Source organism: Thermobia domestica, chromosome 7 (genome assembly GCF_964235325.1).
Source record: "Thermobia domestica chromosome 7, izTheDome1.hap1.1, whole genome shotgun sequence".
Classification (NCBI taxonomy): domain Eukaryota; kingdom Metazoa; phylum Arthropoda; class Insecta; order Zygentoma; family Lepismatidae; genus Thermobia; species Thermobia domestica.
This window is the reverse complement of record NC_137460.1, coordinates 271,442,891-271,459,229: the sequence shown is the minus strand read 5'-3', so window position 1 is coordinate 271,459,229 and position 16,339 is coordinate 271,442,891. Positions and strand designations below refer to the sequence as shown.

General features: G+C 35.7%; 2 protein-coding genes across 2 annotated transcripts in view; one reads left to right on the top strand and one right to left on the bottom strand.

Moving 5' to 3' along the window:
• The window catches only part of LOC145689071 (uncharacterized), a 93,801-nt gene that overhangs the window by 24,868 nt on the left and 52,594 nt on the right, over window positions 1-16,339 (top strand). The window lies entirely within an intron of this gene.
• Window positions 12,895-13,551, bottom strand: LOC145689724 (uncharacterized). Its single transcript, XM_081763922.1, has one exon. The coding sequence runs from the start codon at window positions 13,549-13,551 to the stop codon at window positions 12,895-12,897; it is 657 nt and encodes a 218-aa protein (XP_081620048.1).

Here is a 16,339-nt window from a genome sequence, read left to right as displayed (position 1 = left end):
GCCCGGAAGCCACCCCCCTAAATACGCCACTGCACCTGGTATAATGGCATTATGGTATGTTCTTAGAATTATAACAAGACAACAGCACATTGCCCAAAGTTTGGACACTGACTACTAGTAAACTGATATAAAAGAACTTCAAAAGGGTAAAGGCAAGTTTATTAAAAAGTGCTTGAGTTTCGGAGAGAGACAGCTCTCAGGCCCTCACGCTGGATACGTCCCTGATTCAGTGCAGTGCAGTTTTTTGTTATAAAACATTATTATTAGATGCGTAATATGTAAAATTATATCATAAGTTTTACTTTTAATAGGTCTTTTCTTAACACATCCATATTATCCAGCGTTCTGCCTGCCTGTTTATGTCGGATAAGCGAAACTCTACTGTATTTCCAAAGCTAGCATATACATGAACTAGAATTGTATCGTCCTAGAACAGACAATAGTCTGAAATGGTTATATTAAAAGGCTGGAATAAAAAAAGCATAAGTACTGATTTGGAAGCGTGAGAACAAATTAAAAACAATTCAATATATTTCCTAGGTATCAGATTATCATCTTATTATGTCGATGTGTATTCTTTTTTAAACATAGTTTTAAAAGTTATACCATTCGCAATATTCCTGAGGAAATCGAAAGAAAAACTCCTTGTGCCTCTTATGGCAAAGCGGCTTAAGTGCATGGTCCGAAACCGATTCCCACGTTAAGGTATAGATAAAGTTCCCGTACTTCAAAAATGCAAATCCGAGACGCTACTAAATTACGAGAATCTTTGAAATGCTTAAAACTGAAAGAAGTGTTGAATACTAATTTACTTTCCTCCATTAGATAGAGTTGTTCAAGTATTACGTTACCACATTTTTATTCATTTCACTAGATCTTCCAAGGACGCCAATTTCTCTTTAAATTTGGGGGGGGGCATTCAAATGCAGAATATATATATATATATATATATATATATATATGAGATTTTAAGACAAATTACACTCAAATAATGCCAAATATTGTATATTCATAAATACAAAGGAGGCCTACATGAGCTTTGAGCGGGCCCGACCCCCCAGGATCGGCGCCCTTGCCTTCTTCCTAGTTAAGCAAACGTAAGCAGATGATTTACTCCCTCCCCCTGGTAAGCAAAATTGTTTTTTTTCCTCAAGATCTGTTGTGTTTCGTGAAATAACAGCAGGAATTTCCTGATTACTTAACCATCTAAATGAATGTTTTCACTTAGTGCCATCCCGTCGATTCGCGTTGCCTAGGACTAAAATAAATTAAGGGTCAATAATGAAGATGAGACTTCCATATCAAACATGAAGAGACATGTGGATCGGATATCTTTCTTTGTTCCAACTTTGATTTTTTCAAATCCATGATGGGAAATTATATTATGAGTACAATTTTCGAAATGAATAGTATACAATCGTAAAAATATCTTACAAAACGATGGTTTATTGCAAAATACTTTGACTCAAAGAATAAATTACAAGAAATAAACTTGTTACTTTTCCTGAAGAGTCTAAGTCGTGAATGAGACGGAAGCTGTCGAGCGTAGTGCTTGGAACGATTGCCTCACTTGTTCTACCTTCCCGTGGTGCAGCCTTGATTCGACTTGATCCTAAACGGATTATTCAGAAGTCGAAGTCGGAAGATGTTTCCCATTTTTCCAAAACACTCTTGGTCGATTACAATCTGCCTCACTCGTGAGGGGAAAATCCCATGCCGTAAGCGTCGGTGGACCACCGATAGGCAACTAGTGACATGTCCCCAAAAATTGGCGGTCCCGCAACCAAAAATTGGTCCCACTTCCGTTTTGAAAATTACACCACCACCGGCAGAGAAGCGACGGAACGCCAACGAACCACAAAATTATTCCCCTAAAATACGTTAAATCGCCTATATGCGTAATTTCTTTGCATCAAGATGAGTCTAAAAACATTTTTAAAAAAATAAAACGAAAGTGCCCTGAGCTGGGCGTGAACCATCAACCTTAGGGTTAGTAATTGCGTGTTCTTCCGAATTCGTCACGGAGGTGATTATGAAGACACAGCTTGTAGAGTAATAAATCGTTGAAGTCTTTTTAATGTTTCCAATCAGAGTGCTCCTTTAACCGTGTATATTTGAAGAAAACTTTTCGGAATCAAATCAAATGCACTCGTCATGTAATTTTATAACAAAATGCCAAGCGTCTATTTACTTTTTTCATAGTTCTCCCATATTCACTTGCTAGTGATCGGCGACAGTTGCCAACTAAATTCATACAATTATACGCACCCACCTCAAGATTTTTCACTTCATGATGTAAAGGCAGGAGTTACTCTTGACCCCCGGAGCTCAAATATTGTCCTTATAACAACAATTCGTCAGGGAAAAATAATATATAATAATAACCGCATGCACATGACTGGCGATAGTTCATGTTGATCCCTTTACGATTCTCCGTGACAAGTCAAACGAGCGCGGACCAAAATGAAGTCCTCGTTCTTACATTGTGGTAACTTCGATACCCCCGATTCTAGATATCTGCTTCGACTCGGCGAATCCCTGCCACTAGTGGCACGCTAGCGGCAATCCTTCGACGCGTCGCTTTATCGACGATCGCCATTTACCGGCAAGTGAGCCACTAGGAGTTGGCGACGTTTACGGCATGGGGAAGCTAATAAACAAAGAAAAAAATAATAAATCCTTACAAATAAGTTTTCTGAAAAGTTACATCTAGCAAAATCATTTGTTGGTATTCCAGAACTGTGAATTCACCTTTATTCATAATTTACTTCTATCGTAGTTTTGATATGAGAATGATATATCTGAAACTAACACAGGTCATTAATACTTTTTTTTGCTTTACTCAGATTTAGCAGATTTACTTACCAGTCAGTCAATTTGGATCTGTGATATCAGAGTTTTAGAGATTTCCTTATTTTTTCATTTCTAAAAAAGTTTGCAACTAACACCATTAACGTATCTCTTTCGATATTTCCATATGTAATGGCTTGGTCACTCCCAGTATATTTCAAACAATAAAATATTTACGGTGTCTTACTCCATTAATCCGAACTACATTTTATATCCAACAACTCTGTGCATTTTCCCTTAAATCTGCAAACTTCCTACTAGGTTAAAACTCAGTATTTTTTATTTTCTTCCTTTCTTGCTAAAACGAAAGTGTTCTTTAGACAACCTGGAATGATGACTCTATACTACATTATGTTGCATAGGGCATTTTATGTAGCATATCATTTGACAGTTGGACACTTTCTTTTTATATTGAAAGCAACAGGGATTAAGTCCTTCTACACTTATATGATAAGTAAACACATTCTTTTTGATTCGTGGAATTGTGCCAATGCACTAGGTCCAGAGAGTTTTTAATTTAAGATAATAATAATAATAATAATAATAATAATAAGTTATTATTATTATTATTATTATTAGTTATTATTATTATTATTATTACTACTATTTTATTATTGACTTATGTTTTCCTGAATATTAAGCAATATTTCACAAAAAGCTGGTATTTTTAAACAAATGTGTTCGATATCAAGTTTTCATAAAAGTAGTCACTCTCTCCTATAAATGATTTCAGAGGGGCCGCGGTGGCTCAGTGATAAAGCGTTCACCTTTGGTACATGGGATCCTTAGTTCGAACCCAGCTCGCACCAAGTGAATTTTGTGGTGGAAAAACACCATGTGCATGGGTTTTCTCGGGGTTCTTCCGTTTTCTCCCACTTTTTTCATTCCACCATTGCATTGATTTCTCATCATCACCGTGTCCTTTAGCCTAGCCGGTATAACCGTGGGTCGTAAAACTTAAAGATTTGATTTCAAATAATTCCAACCCAAACAGTTGCAGGAAGTATGTCATTTCGAATAAAACAAACCACTCTATAAAATTCTGAGTATTATTATTTTTTATATATACAATTCTAGGGGATCTTATTTCTAAATCGAAGGGTAAGAAGACTAAATTCACTCTCTTATTATTATAAATTCATTTCAATTGAAGCAGTTAAAATAGTTGGGAAAAATTAGAAAGCCATACCCTATATTCCAGTGTGCCACAACCGGATAACGTGGCACACTGGCGTGCCCAGCAAAATGAACAGTGTGACGCAAACTTTTACCTATTATTTACAAGAATATTTGTCGAGTTTATTTTATTTATTATTATGAACAATTTTTCCACGGATCAGCTCTCTGTATACAATTAAACAAACAAGTATCACATTGAGAGAATGAGTGTAATTATTTACTGTAATAGTAATAGAAATGTATATTTTCTTGTATTTTCTACCGGGAATAACTGCATCCGGTCTAGAAAGCTGGGACTAACAAAAAAGGAACCCGATGTGCTAAACACACACCACCTACGCACTTCAATACACCAAAGAATGTGCAGACTATTCATGAATTAAAGTCTCTCACCCAATGTATTCTCCTAACATGTTTCCCAGCGATTACAACATTTTTTGGTATCTCAATCACTTCCTAGTAGGATAGTTTTACCTAGAGACCACTGATTAATCTGCTATTGGATGTTTCACTTTCTTACCTTTGGAGTTGACGGTCATCGGTTGGACAATCTCACACGCAAATATCTAATATTAACAACGTTTCTTCTATAATTTCGTAATATTGTATTATTTCTTTGTATTATTTATTAGGTTGGTTAGGCTTGTTTCAACACTTTTCTCTTTGCACCTACTTATTACCTATACCTTAACGTTGGATAAAAATACACTAGCTCTCACCGGGAATCAAATCCAGAACCAATGGACTTGAACCATTTGGCAACAACAAGGCACATTTAAATAGAAGTTTCGATTTTGTTAGGAAAATTGTGATTAGGTGTAACATTTAAAAATATATTTAAGAATGGGTACGGATGAAACGCACTGAATTTTCTCGCTCGAATTTCTTAAACTGACTCGTGTTAGGCTGCAGCTATTACTGAAACATTTATTTGGGAAATGCGAATAAAATAATGTGTTTTTGGAAAACTTTGTTCGAAGCAACTTATGTCCAAAAGTAAAGTACCCATTGGTCATATTTCTGTTAGAAATAACTTATGCCATATATTAGAATTATTAAGGAAATAATTGTTTGTGAACTATGAGCAAAAGCGTCTGAGTACTTTCTGAGAAATCGTCAAAAAAGTCATCCCCAAGAATAAAATATCCCTTGTGTATCTTTTCAGGACAAACGAGTTATGCTATTTATGAAATACGAACAAAATTGCCTGAGTCGTTCTCCACAAAATCGTAGGGTAAATCTTACTCCGAAAAGTATTATACCACTTCTAGCTTTTTAGGATGATGGAATTATGCCGTATCGTTAGGTTATTTATGTGACATTTATTTATGAAATATGAACAAAATTGGATCAGGGGCTAATGGGAAAATCGTCGAAGAGTAGGCTAAACTACCCTTCTGAATGTTTACAGGACGAACGAGTTGTGTCATATTGTTAGGTTATTAATGATACATTTATTTATAAAATGTGATTGAGAAAATTGTTCGAAAAAACTTGTCGAGAAAACTTTCGCGAGTCGTTGACCAAGTGGTTCGCCACCAGCGTTGCCAGGCTCACAGCTCGGAATTATTCCAAAACCTGATCGAACTTATGCTAGATTCGGTCAAATTATGCTAGATCCTCAAAATTACTAATTCAGGAGTTAAAAAAAACGAAGTTGATAATCGATAACGTAACTTAAAATACACAGAGAGCAAGAATGCATGGATAGAACTCAATACTTCACGCACCAAAATTTTAACTCAACTAAATTACTGCAGTCGTTGCCAGACTCAATGGCGTATATATCGTATAAATAAATGCAAAGTTTTTGTTTACATATTTTGAAAGAAAATTACTTCGCAGCATAAGCGGAGTTGGGAATCGTCTGCTGGGGGGGGGGGCAGATTTTTGGTCGGTCTCGGAGCTGTCATTTCAGGAATAAATATGATCATGAAGTCAGAAATAAAGATGGTGAAGTTGTCAAAACGTTGGGGGGAGAATGGCCCCCATAGCTCCGCCCATGCCGCGGAGTTAAAGGATTAGAAAACCCTGGGTGGAACCACAAAAAAGCCCAAAGCCGTTCCGAACTTACTTTGGAAAATAAGCCTGTATGGTTTACCGAGTGTATGAATCAATGGAAGAGGATACATTTCTGCCGTTCTTTTTCTTCCCACGACCAAATTCTTTCTCATCTCCAGGTTTTACGGCTTTCTGATAACTTGCTGAAATTGTGCTAGATTTGGGCAGGATGCTAAAAGCAAGATGCTAGATGCTAGAGACATGCAAATTATGCTAGATCTAGCATCATTATGCTAGATCTGGCAACGCTGTTCCCCCACAATAGGCGTGTCGTGCAAGTAACCAATCACACGTCAAGTACTAGCTTTTACCTATTGCTTCCTTCTCACAGCTCAGAACATTGGTAACTCTGGATAGACGTACAGCAGTAATTACTTTATGGGAGTTGGAAGGTTATTCTGCAACTGCAGCTAGCAGGCGAGTAGGTGTACCGGCCTCTACAGGAAGGCGATGGAGTCGGAAATATGGTGCTACAGGTCAGATTGGTAATTTACGATCTCCTGGTCGTCCGCATGTGTCAACCGAAGCCCAAGATGCGAGATTAGTAAACGAAGCCCGGTTAGACCCACTAAGGACGTCTAGACAGCTAAGGGAAGCTTCTCTCTTTCCTGGTAGTAAGCATACAGCTCTGCGAAGGCTTCGTCATGCTGGGTTACGTGGCCGTGTTGCTGCTGTGAAGGAAAAACTCCCAGACGACCACAAAATTTACCGTCTCGCGTTTGCACAGGCGAATGTGGGTCTCAATTGGGAAAACGTAGTTTTCTCAGATGAATCCATATTCATAACATCAAAGGAGGGACGCCGTTTTGTGTATCGTCCGAGAGGCACCCGATATGACCATGGATATGTGGCTGCTTGCAATCGCAGTGGCCATGTATCTATTTTATGTTGGGGTTGGATTTCCAGTCGCGGAGCAGGACAGCTTCATAGAATTGAAGGACATCTGGACAATGCTCAGTACTTAGACATTATCAGTAATATCATGGTACCGTCTGTACGAGTATTTCAGTCTGATGGTGTAATTCAGTTCCAGCAATACCAGTCGCCAATACATACTTCCCGTGTGGTTCAGGAATGGTTCGCAGGGCACCCTGAGATTGATTTAATCGACTGGTCGCCTCGTGGAGCAGACCTCAATCTCATGGAAAATATGTGGGCAGAAGTGAAGCGTACTCTAAGGGAAAGTTGGCCTGAGGCAGATCCACCAAGAACTCAGGATGACCTGTGGCATCTTGTTTCCGAAGCATGGCTGGAGGTAGGGGAAGGAGATAGGTTTGTCACCCATGTAATAGATTCCATTCCCAGAAGAATGGAGCGTGTAATAAATTCAGAAGGGTCTTGGACACAATATTAATGTCTCCGCCTTAACTCCCGAAAACAGCCCTTCTCAGGGCTATCTAAACGCTTCTGAAAATATTTCTAGAAGTAAACCACTCCTTGTATCCGATTTCTGTGCAATCCTACTAACAAAAGAATGATAATTAGCTGTAGGCTTTGAACTCAAGACCTCTTCAGTGGCAAGTCCGTACTCTACCAGTGAGCTAACATGAACACGCAAACCCAACCTGAAGAAACACGACTTTCAATTTCTGGTATTCGATGACAATGATGCTCATATACTTTGCAAATGTTGTATTCAACTTGGGATATTCCGCAACACACACACACATAAGCAAACCGAAAGAGAGAGAGATGAATACACAAAAGCATATTCAACGTATTCGAATGAGACTCTAAGTAACGCCATACCGTTCTAAAGAGAATTTGTGTTTCTTCCCGTGACGTTAAGGGGATCGGGAAAAGTTATGTGTTTTGAAGCAGGATACGACTTTGGATACTCTGTTTATACACTTTCTATATCCGTAGGAATATACTGTATTTCACGAATATAAATAACATACTCTAATGAGAATATTGAGAAGTTACATCTGTATGACAAATAGCTGCAAATAAATACACTACATAACTTATTTATTGCTATTAAACGATTTTCCTAACTTGTATATAACATTCTCATATATAATACCGACCTACTGTGAAAATTATCTCAGATGTTATATTTTAAACATAATAATTACTATGTTCTGCAATTATTATGTTATATATAAACAACTTATGTATTTTAATGTAATTATATTATATAATTTTTCATGCATTGTGGAAAATATAATTTTAAAAAAAGTATTGACCCAGATGAGAATCGAACTCACAACTTAATGATTTGAAATCCGACAGCTTACCAATGAGCTATCACAAGGACTTCTAGAACTAAGCTTCTAGCGATGTATAACGGATCTCAAGATAATTATGACATTCATATTCATTACAAACGCTGTTTCTGTTCTACTTTGACTTTTATTTTAGTACTCAGGCGATAATTATGTTCTATTTCTTAACTTTGAGCATTCTTTTACATATGGAAAGATTCTTTAACGTATTTAAATGTTCCATTACGTATAGAGAGCTAAATGACAAACAAGCATGTGCTCACATTAATAAAAGGTTTCGAAATATTGTATCATTAAGTATTTCAATCAATGTTGCTTTTTTAAACACTTGGTAACAAGTCTTATTATATTTAAGAGAAGAAAAACACATCTGCAAACTTTTTCCCGATTGCAAAGGCTGGCTTGGAGGTTCGAACCTGGCTTACTTTTTCCCGAAGATACCCGAAGCTGGACTTAGAAAATTTTTGCCTGAAAACACCAATAGTGAATGCGCTCAACCTTTCTGAGACAAGGTGTACATTCAAATAACTAATGAAATAAATATTTCACTTATTATAACAGCGATATGCCAATTGATTATTATATAGATAATTACGTATCAATTATTTTCAATCTTTCTTTTTTTAAAAAAACTTGAATTTAGAAAACGAATTTAGTTCAAAATACCTTGTTTACATACCACTTACGAAAATTTTAAACATGATGCACTACGACTGTATTCCTTTTTGACTATTTTACGTCTATTATCTATTATTTTATCTATATTTTTTTACTTTTTCTTCTCGATGTTCATTTCTTTTAAAAACTTATCGCATACTTTCTACAACTTATATACTTCAATCGTAAGCTTACTTTTCTAGTTTTACGTTACTAATATCTATAATATTCTCTATTTATCTATTTATCTAGCTTCTATTAATAGACATTTATTTCTAATTTTCGATGTTTTACATATCTTTAAGCTGTTGATCTCACTGATATTAGAATGTTATTGAGCTTAGTCATTATCTATTTGCATGCTCTTTTCTATTTTTTATCTATGATATCCTATTACTATGCTTATTGTTACTGCTTTTCTTACTTTACCAAAATACCGAGTTTTGTCGTACTATTTCCGCGTAACATTTTTCGTTCCAATACCTTATTCGTTTTCACCAATGGATAGTCTGATCCTAGTTTATCTAGGACATGATTACCAAAGCTTATCGACTCGTGTCTACCACATGCGCTTGGTAAGTATTTCTACATGTTTACTAATTGTTTTAATATACTAATAAATAATTCTTTTCAGGTTTTCATTCCGACATTGAATTTCCTTTTTTTTCAAAAATAATATTCCTTTCCATATCACAAAATGTAATTTTTTTCAACCCAAGGCACATACAACATGGATTTACATGACACGCTTTACCTCATTAATTCTTATTGATTATCATTATTATTATTATTATTATTATTATTATTATTATTGATTTTGAATTTTATACTGCCGAATTGATTTATAAAGCCTACAATACTATACTAATAGCAATGAAGTTGCTGATATTAACGCTATGATGATCCCAAGTATTACGTACATAATATAATCTGTTTTTAAATGTTACTCAGGGATTGATGTATCAACTTTTAATTTCAATAACTTTTCCGTTAATCCATTCAACTCCTGTGTATGTAAAGAAAAATTAACTTGTCTCTCTGTCAAATTACCAATTAATTTAAGATCTTTATTTTAAACTTGCACTATTTGCTTAGTTGGAATTACCAGTTTTCCTATTATTATATTGTCAAATTTATCATAATTTATGAAACATGATTTAGTTTTAGTTTGATCCAATTTTGTGGAAGTTACTTCTTGATGTGCACCCACTTTCGTTATGTACGCCTCCTTTTCAACAGAAGAATACATAACTCCTGCGTGTATCTGAATATTACATTCCCCAAAAATTTCTCAGAATTTTGCTGTCATCCTTCCAAAGAATTATTTAAAACGATATTATTTAAACATTTGGCCTCATTGTCCATTGTTATACTTTCACAAAAATACAAGAAACTTTTAAATTCACATTTAGCTTTATCTAACGAATGATATTTACCTTCCGCCAAGTAAACTGCTTCCGGTAAATCGTAAAATATTCTGGTATTATTTATTAAATAGCCCATAGATATTATATCATACATGATTGAGATGCTACTGTCATATATTATTGGAGTTTTTAATATTAAATCAACGTTATTTTCTTCATAATGATATTTTACTAAATATACGCTAGACATTTGGTAAAACATCCCAATGTCTGACCTATAAATATTATTTTCAACACTTCATGAAGATTTATTAATCTTTTTACATCGGCATTAGACAATATGTAATATGGTAATTGATTATTTAATATACTGTATATCATTTTATTTGCCCTTTCTTGCACAAGATGAGCAAACAAGTTCGCAAGTATCTTGCGTTGCGATTGGTGTAAATAACATTATAGTTCTTGAATTTTACTTTTAAACCCTTGCAATACGTGTTGCACTTTAACTACAATTCCATGGACTAAAGAAATTTCATTATTAAATGATGCGTTTAGGCTTTTAATTTCATTAGTTAGCAAGTTCTCGTGTTTAGTTTATCAATTGAATGAGACAATTGCTGATTATGTATTAAATTATATGTCGATAGACCAATAGAAGATAAACCCAATAACCATGAAAATATAAACCTTTTACTCCTATAATTATTACTACACTAGTCTTGCCATTTTCATAAACGAAATGACATGGTAACAAATTCACAATATTTCGTCTAAATTCTTTTTCTTTCATAGCATAATCATTAAGAATGTCATATGCATCAGTACACTTATCACGTACTGGCACAGATTCTTGAAAATTTAAGTGTAACTTTACAGTTGTATACACCACATTTGTTGCATGCACGGCATATGCGTTCTGCATTAAAGTTAACCCAATCTCTGGTAACGTAATCTGCTGCTGTTCATCTTCTGCTATGCCCATGCTCATCATTAGCAATTCCAAAATTATAATCTTCAACATGGTGTTGACTATAAATAACTGAAACCTAAAATTACTTATTGAATTTACTTTATTTATTTTAATAAATTTTAAATCCTTTATTTAGGTAATACTTATGTTTATTTATTTAAGTATTCTATCATGTTTTCCTTTACCTTATTTATGTTGTATGCGTACCTTGGATAATTTAATATACACACAGAATTATGCAATCTCTCTAATTTAAAAAAAAATCTTTATATTCCTAATAACTATAATTCTGTAAACAAAACATGTTTACCAGTTCAGGGTTTTCAGATGGAAACCGACATTTCCTTCTCCTTTGGATTCGGACTTTAGATGATAAATGGCGGTCCAACTCGCCATCCACTGTCAAACATATTTTGCTTACAGATCATCTATTTAAAAAAATCAAACTTATAAACTTAATTTGTTTTTGTTTTCGTCGCAACAATATTTAACTGTTGTGGTATTTAAGTCAATAAACCTCTTGGTTTATTACCACGCGTTGTTTTTTTTCTTAGACATGACTGTCTAAATCCGACTCTTCCTCTTGTTTATCAAATTTTCCATCATTTGCTCCGATAAACGGTTTTAAACGACGAATGTCAATCGTATCCACTTTTCTTGACCTTTTTTCGTCTCGTACTTTACTTTATAAGAATTATTTTTCATCTTTTCCAATATAATACCACGGGTATTGAATCTTCCTCCAAAACAAGCGGGAATACCTGCTCTTGACATCTCTCTTATCCACACTTTTTGACCGATGTCGAAGTTAGGTTGAGAAAATTTCTTCTCAATCTGCTTCTGTGACCTAAAACGCTTTTGTAAATTCTGGTATGCCACCTTCCTTGCTTCTTTGACGGCCCAGATTCGCTCCTCACTCTCCACATACTCACAGGGAATGTCCAGATCTTGTTCCAGGAACGTTCTGGGTTCACGTCCAGTCAGTAAATAATTCGGCGAATCTTTTGTTCCATCATGTACTTGAGTATTCATGGTGAATACTATACAAGGTAGAATTTTATCCCAATTCGTAAATTCTCTATCTATGTAGTGTTTCGTCACCTGTCCTATGGCTCGTTCCGATGTTCCTATATTATAATGTGCATCAGTATTGGGGAAGTTCAATTTCATTCCAAAACGTTCTGCCAGTTCCTCCATCACTTTGCTTCGGTGGGTGCTATGCCTATCCATCGCTAAAACCTCGGGAATGTCGTGTTTAGTAATTAGTTCTTCGAAAATCACCTCCGCTATGATCTCAGATGTTATTGCTGGAACTGCCTTCGCAATTACATACCTCGTTGCACTATCCAAAAACACAATTACATATTTGTTTCGATGGTTCTTCGAGCGTTTAAATGGCCCAATCTCGTCCATTGTTACATGCTGGAATGGCATATAACTTGGGTACGTCTGTGGATGCAATGGTGTTCTGCCTGCCTTTCGTTTTTGAATCTGGCAACTTACACATTGGCTGACCTTCTCCTGAAAATACTTTTTCATGTTAGGGAAATAAATTGACTTAAGTGCCCGATTGTAACACTTAATGACAGTAATGACCTCCACCGTAAATTGAGCAGTGCAAGTTTTTAAACACTTGCTCCCTTAACGCAAAAGGAATGCACAAGAGAAACTTTCCACTTCCCATCCTTCGTGTCCTAAAAATTTTTCCGTCTTTCACAACATACCAACGTGCCTGCCTCTCAGCCTTATCATCAGCTACTTCCGGATGTTCAATCGCATTCATGATGGGTCCAAAGAAATAATCTTTTCTTTGAAGTTCGGCTACATCTACGTTATCATCAAAGGTGATGTTCACTTCCAGATCTTCGGTATTAACCGGTAATGCGTCTAAATCTATATCCTCTGCCATTGGCTGAATATCCGTATTCCTAGAAAGCACATCACTTGGGTTCTTCTCATCCGGACAACGAACAGGTGGATATTGATATTTCGCCATCTCCAAACTATATCTTAATAATTTCGGTGCCAATTTCGGTGTTGTTTGCAAGTACTTTATACATCGACAATCCGTAAACAGTTCAAACTGTTTGTTGTACAGATAATAATTGAATGCTTTAAACGCACTTACAACTGCTAGGATTTCCAATTCCACTATGTGTCTTTTAGTCTCGTGAGGTAGGAATACCCTACTATAGTGTGCGATTGGAGTCCATTCCTTATTTACTTGTTTTTGCATTAGAACTGCTCCTATGGATTTAGTCGAAGCATCAGTATATACTCTTGTGTCCAAATTTTCACGGAACGGAGCTAGCAACGGTGCATTCAACAATGCATTTTTTAATCTCTCAAAGCTCTTCTGGTGGCCCTCAGTCCATGCGAACTTATGATTTTTCTTAACAATGGTTGAAAAATTGCTGAGATTACTGCATAATCTTTGCAGAATTTCCGTACGTAATTCGTTTAACCTAGGAATGATTTGAGTTCTTTTGCGGATTTCGGTGGTTTACATGCTTTTATGGCTTGGATCACTTTTGGACTAATCTCGTATCCGGCCTCACTTAATATGTGACCTGGCGCTAAAACTTTTTCTTCCATAAAGTGGCATTTTTCAACGGACAATTTCAAACCATATTTCCGCAGTCTCTGAAAGATAGAATGCAATACTGATACCATTTTCTCTTGGTTATTTACGTAAACGAACACATCGTCCATGTAATATGACACCGCTTCCGGATTAACGTTAGCTAATGTCATAGCCATGATCTTAGCGTATACAGCAGGCGATTGGATGTATCCCATTGGGAGTTTGCAATATTGAGAAGCACCGACGCCAGGAATGTTGAACGCCGTGTATTTTCTGGAATTCTTTGAGATAGACACAGTATGATAAGCACTTTTAATATTCAGAACACTGAAGAATTTATGACCTCCCATACATGTTAAGATTTGATGTATGGGCGGCAGCGCCACGGAATGGAATTTAACATGGCGGTTAAGGTGCCTACAGTCGAGTACTGCTCTTATCGCTCCAGAGGGCTTTTTAACAAACAGCATCGGGGAATTATAAGAACTGTTACTCTCCTCAATGATGTTCTGTTTAAACAAGATATTTATTTGCTCCTTGACTTTTTCTTTCAGTGCAATTGGTATTGGATATTGTTGTCTCCTAAAAGGAACTTCGGTATCTAATTCTGTGCTCAACACCTTTCACTCTACCTGGATTTTTTTCTTTCCATGCGAACACGTCCGCATAATCAAAACAAAGTTTTTCTAATTTCTTCTTTATTTCGGGTTTAGTTTTGTCACCGAATTTTAATCTCGCCTTATCATAATTTCTACGTGCTTCTAAAACTTCCCCAATCTCGTCTTCCGTTAGACCTTCCTGTCTTAACTCCTTCTCACTTACACATTCTTCAGCATCGCCAATTTTCAAATTTCTTGTCAACATAATCGTTTTATTTGAGGGGTTAATAATCTCTAACTTTTGATTATCTTTCGATAAGATAGCTCTCGGTATAACCTAATTATATTGCTTTTCTAATTGTCTATCAGGTTCTAAAAGATACTCATTATTAGCCCAAGAATTTACTAGATTGACTTCTACAGTCGTTCTAGTCCTTGGTAACAGTCTGACTTTATGACCAAAAACCCACTTTGGTTTTAAACTAGTTTTTACACTTATAGCAATATTATCAGAAACTGATCTTGGTTCCTGATCATTTTCACATCTCCGTGTCGGTCTTCCGAACCTTTGTACTAAAATCTTACCGTTCCCATAATCTATCTGACAATTTTGTGATTTTAAGAAATCATTCCCAATCAGCATCTGATAAGGAAAATATTTTATTACTCTAAATTCCTGATGGAACGTCTGATTAGAAATTTTAAATTTTACTATAGCCAATTTATTGATCACCAGTATGTTCTGAGTTATACCCCTTATTTTCGTCTGTTTTGGTATAATACGTGCATCTGGCGGGACTAATTTCTCACTGATAATGGAAATCTGCGATCCACTATCGAGTAATGCTTTAAGTTGTTTGTTTTCATCTTCCAATGGTAAATATACCATATTATTCTCTAATATCACTGAGGCTATTACATCACGTGTCCTAATATTTTTGCTATCTGTAAATGTGCCTCGCTCATTTACAGATCTATTTAGTTTAAATTACTCGTCCCTAAAGGTTGGTAATACGTTGTACCATTAACCTGTACAAGTACAACTTGCACGAACCTCTGCGAATTGTGATCATTCGAATATTGATTCTGCTGACAAGAATTCTGACAATGACCACTTCTTTGCCTTTTTTCTAGTTGATTACGACCACGGTTACTGTGCCAATATCCACCTCGATTTTCACGTCTACTCTGAAATCCATTGTTTCCTCCATTATTTCTAAAATTATTCTGACCTCTTTTATCATCATTATTTGTCCAATATCTATTATTATTTCCACGATAATTGGCCCTATTATTTCCTCTATACTGTCTATTGTTCTAATATTTTGATTTTTCAACTGTTTTCTACTTTGATTTTCCCGTTTCTCATCATCTTGCGTTCTTGCTGACAACGCAATCTGTAATTTATCAATTTTCTTTTCTAATTCCGCAATTTGTGTTAAACTATGCGGTTCCTGTTTAACTTTATGATCCTCTTTACCTTTTGTACTAACACGAGATCCAATTCGGACTCACTCTCCTCGTCCTCGACTTGTTCACGAATCTTTTTAACGAAATCTTTGATTGTTAATTTGCCTGTTTCGCGCTTAACACGTTTCGCGATTTTGCACTTATTTTTCTCAATTTTTTGTAGATCGTCTACAAATTTGTCCAAATTCGAGTAGGCCACCGTCCCTACTTTCTCCATGTAGTACGGATGTAACCCACTGACAATAATCCCGATCTTTTTCTTATCTGACATATTCGTGTCCAACCTTTCGGAAAGCACAAGCATGTCATACACATAATTTATGACTGCTTCATCCTCCTGTTGTAATCGCTCTCTTATTCGGTGCTCAATA

Excerpts from the sequence above, each read along its gene's own strand:
- LOC145689724 (XM_081763922.1), bottom strand. The coding sequence starts at position 13,551 with ATGCAAAAACAAGTAAATAAGGAATGGACTCCAATCGCACACTATAGT.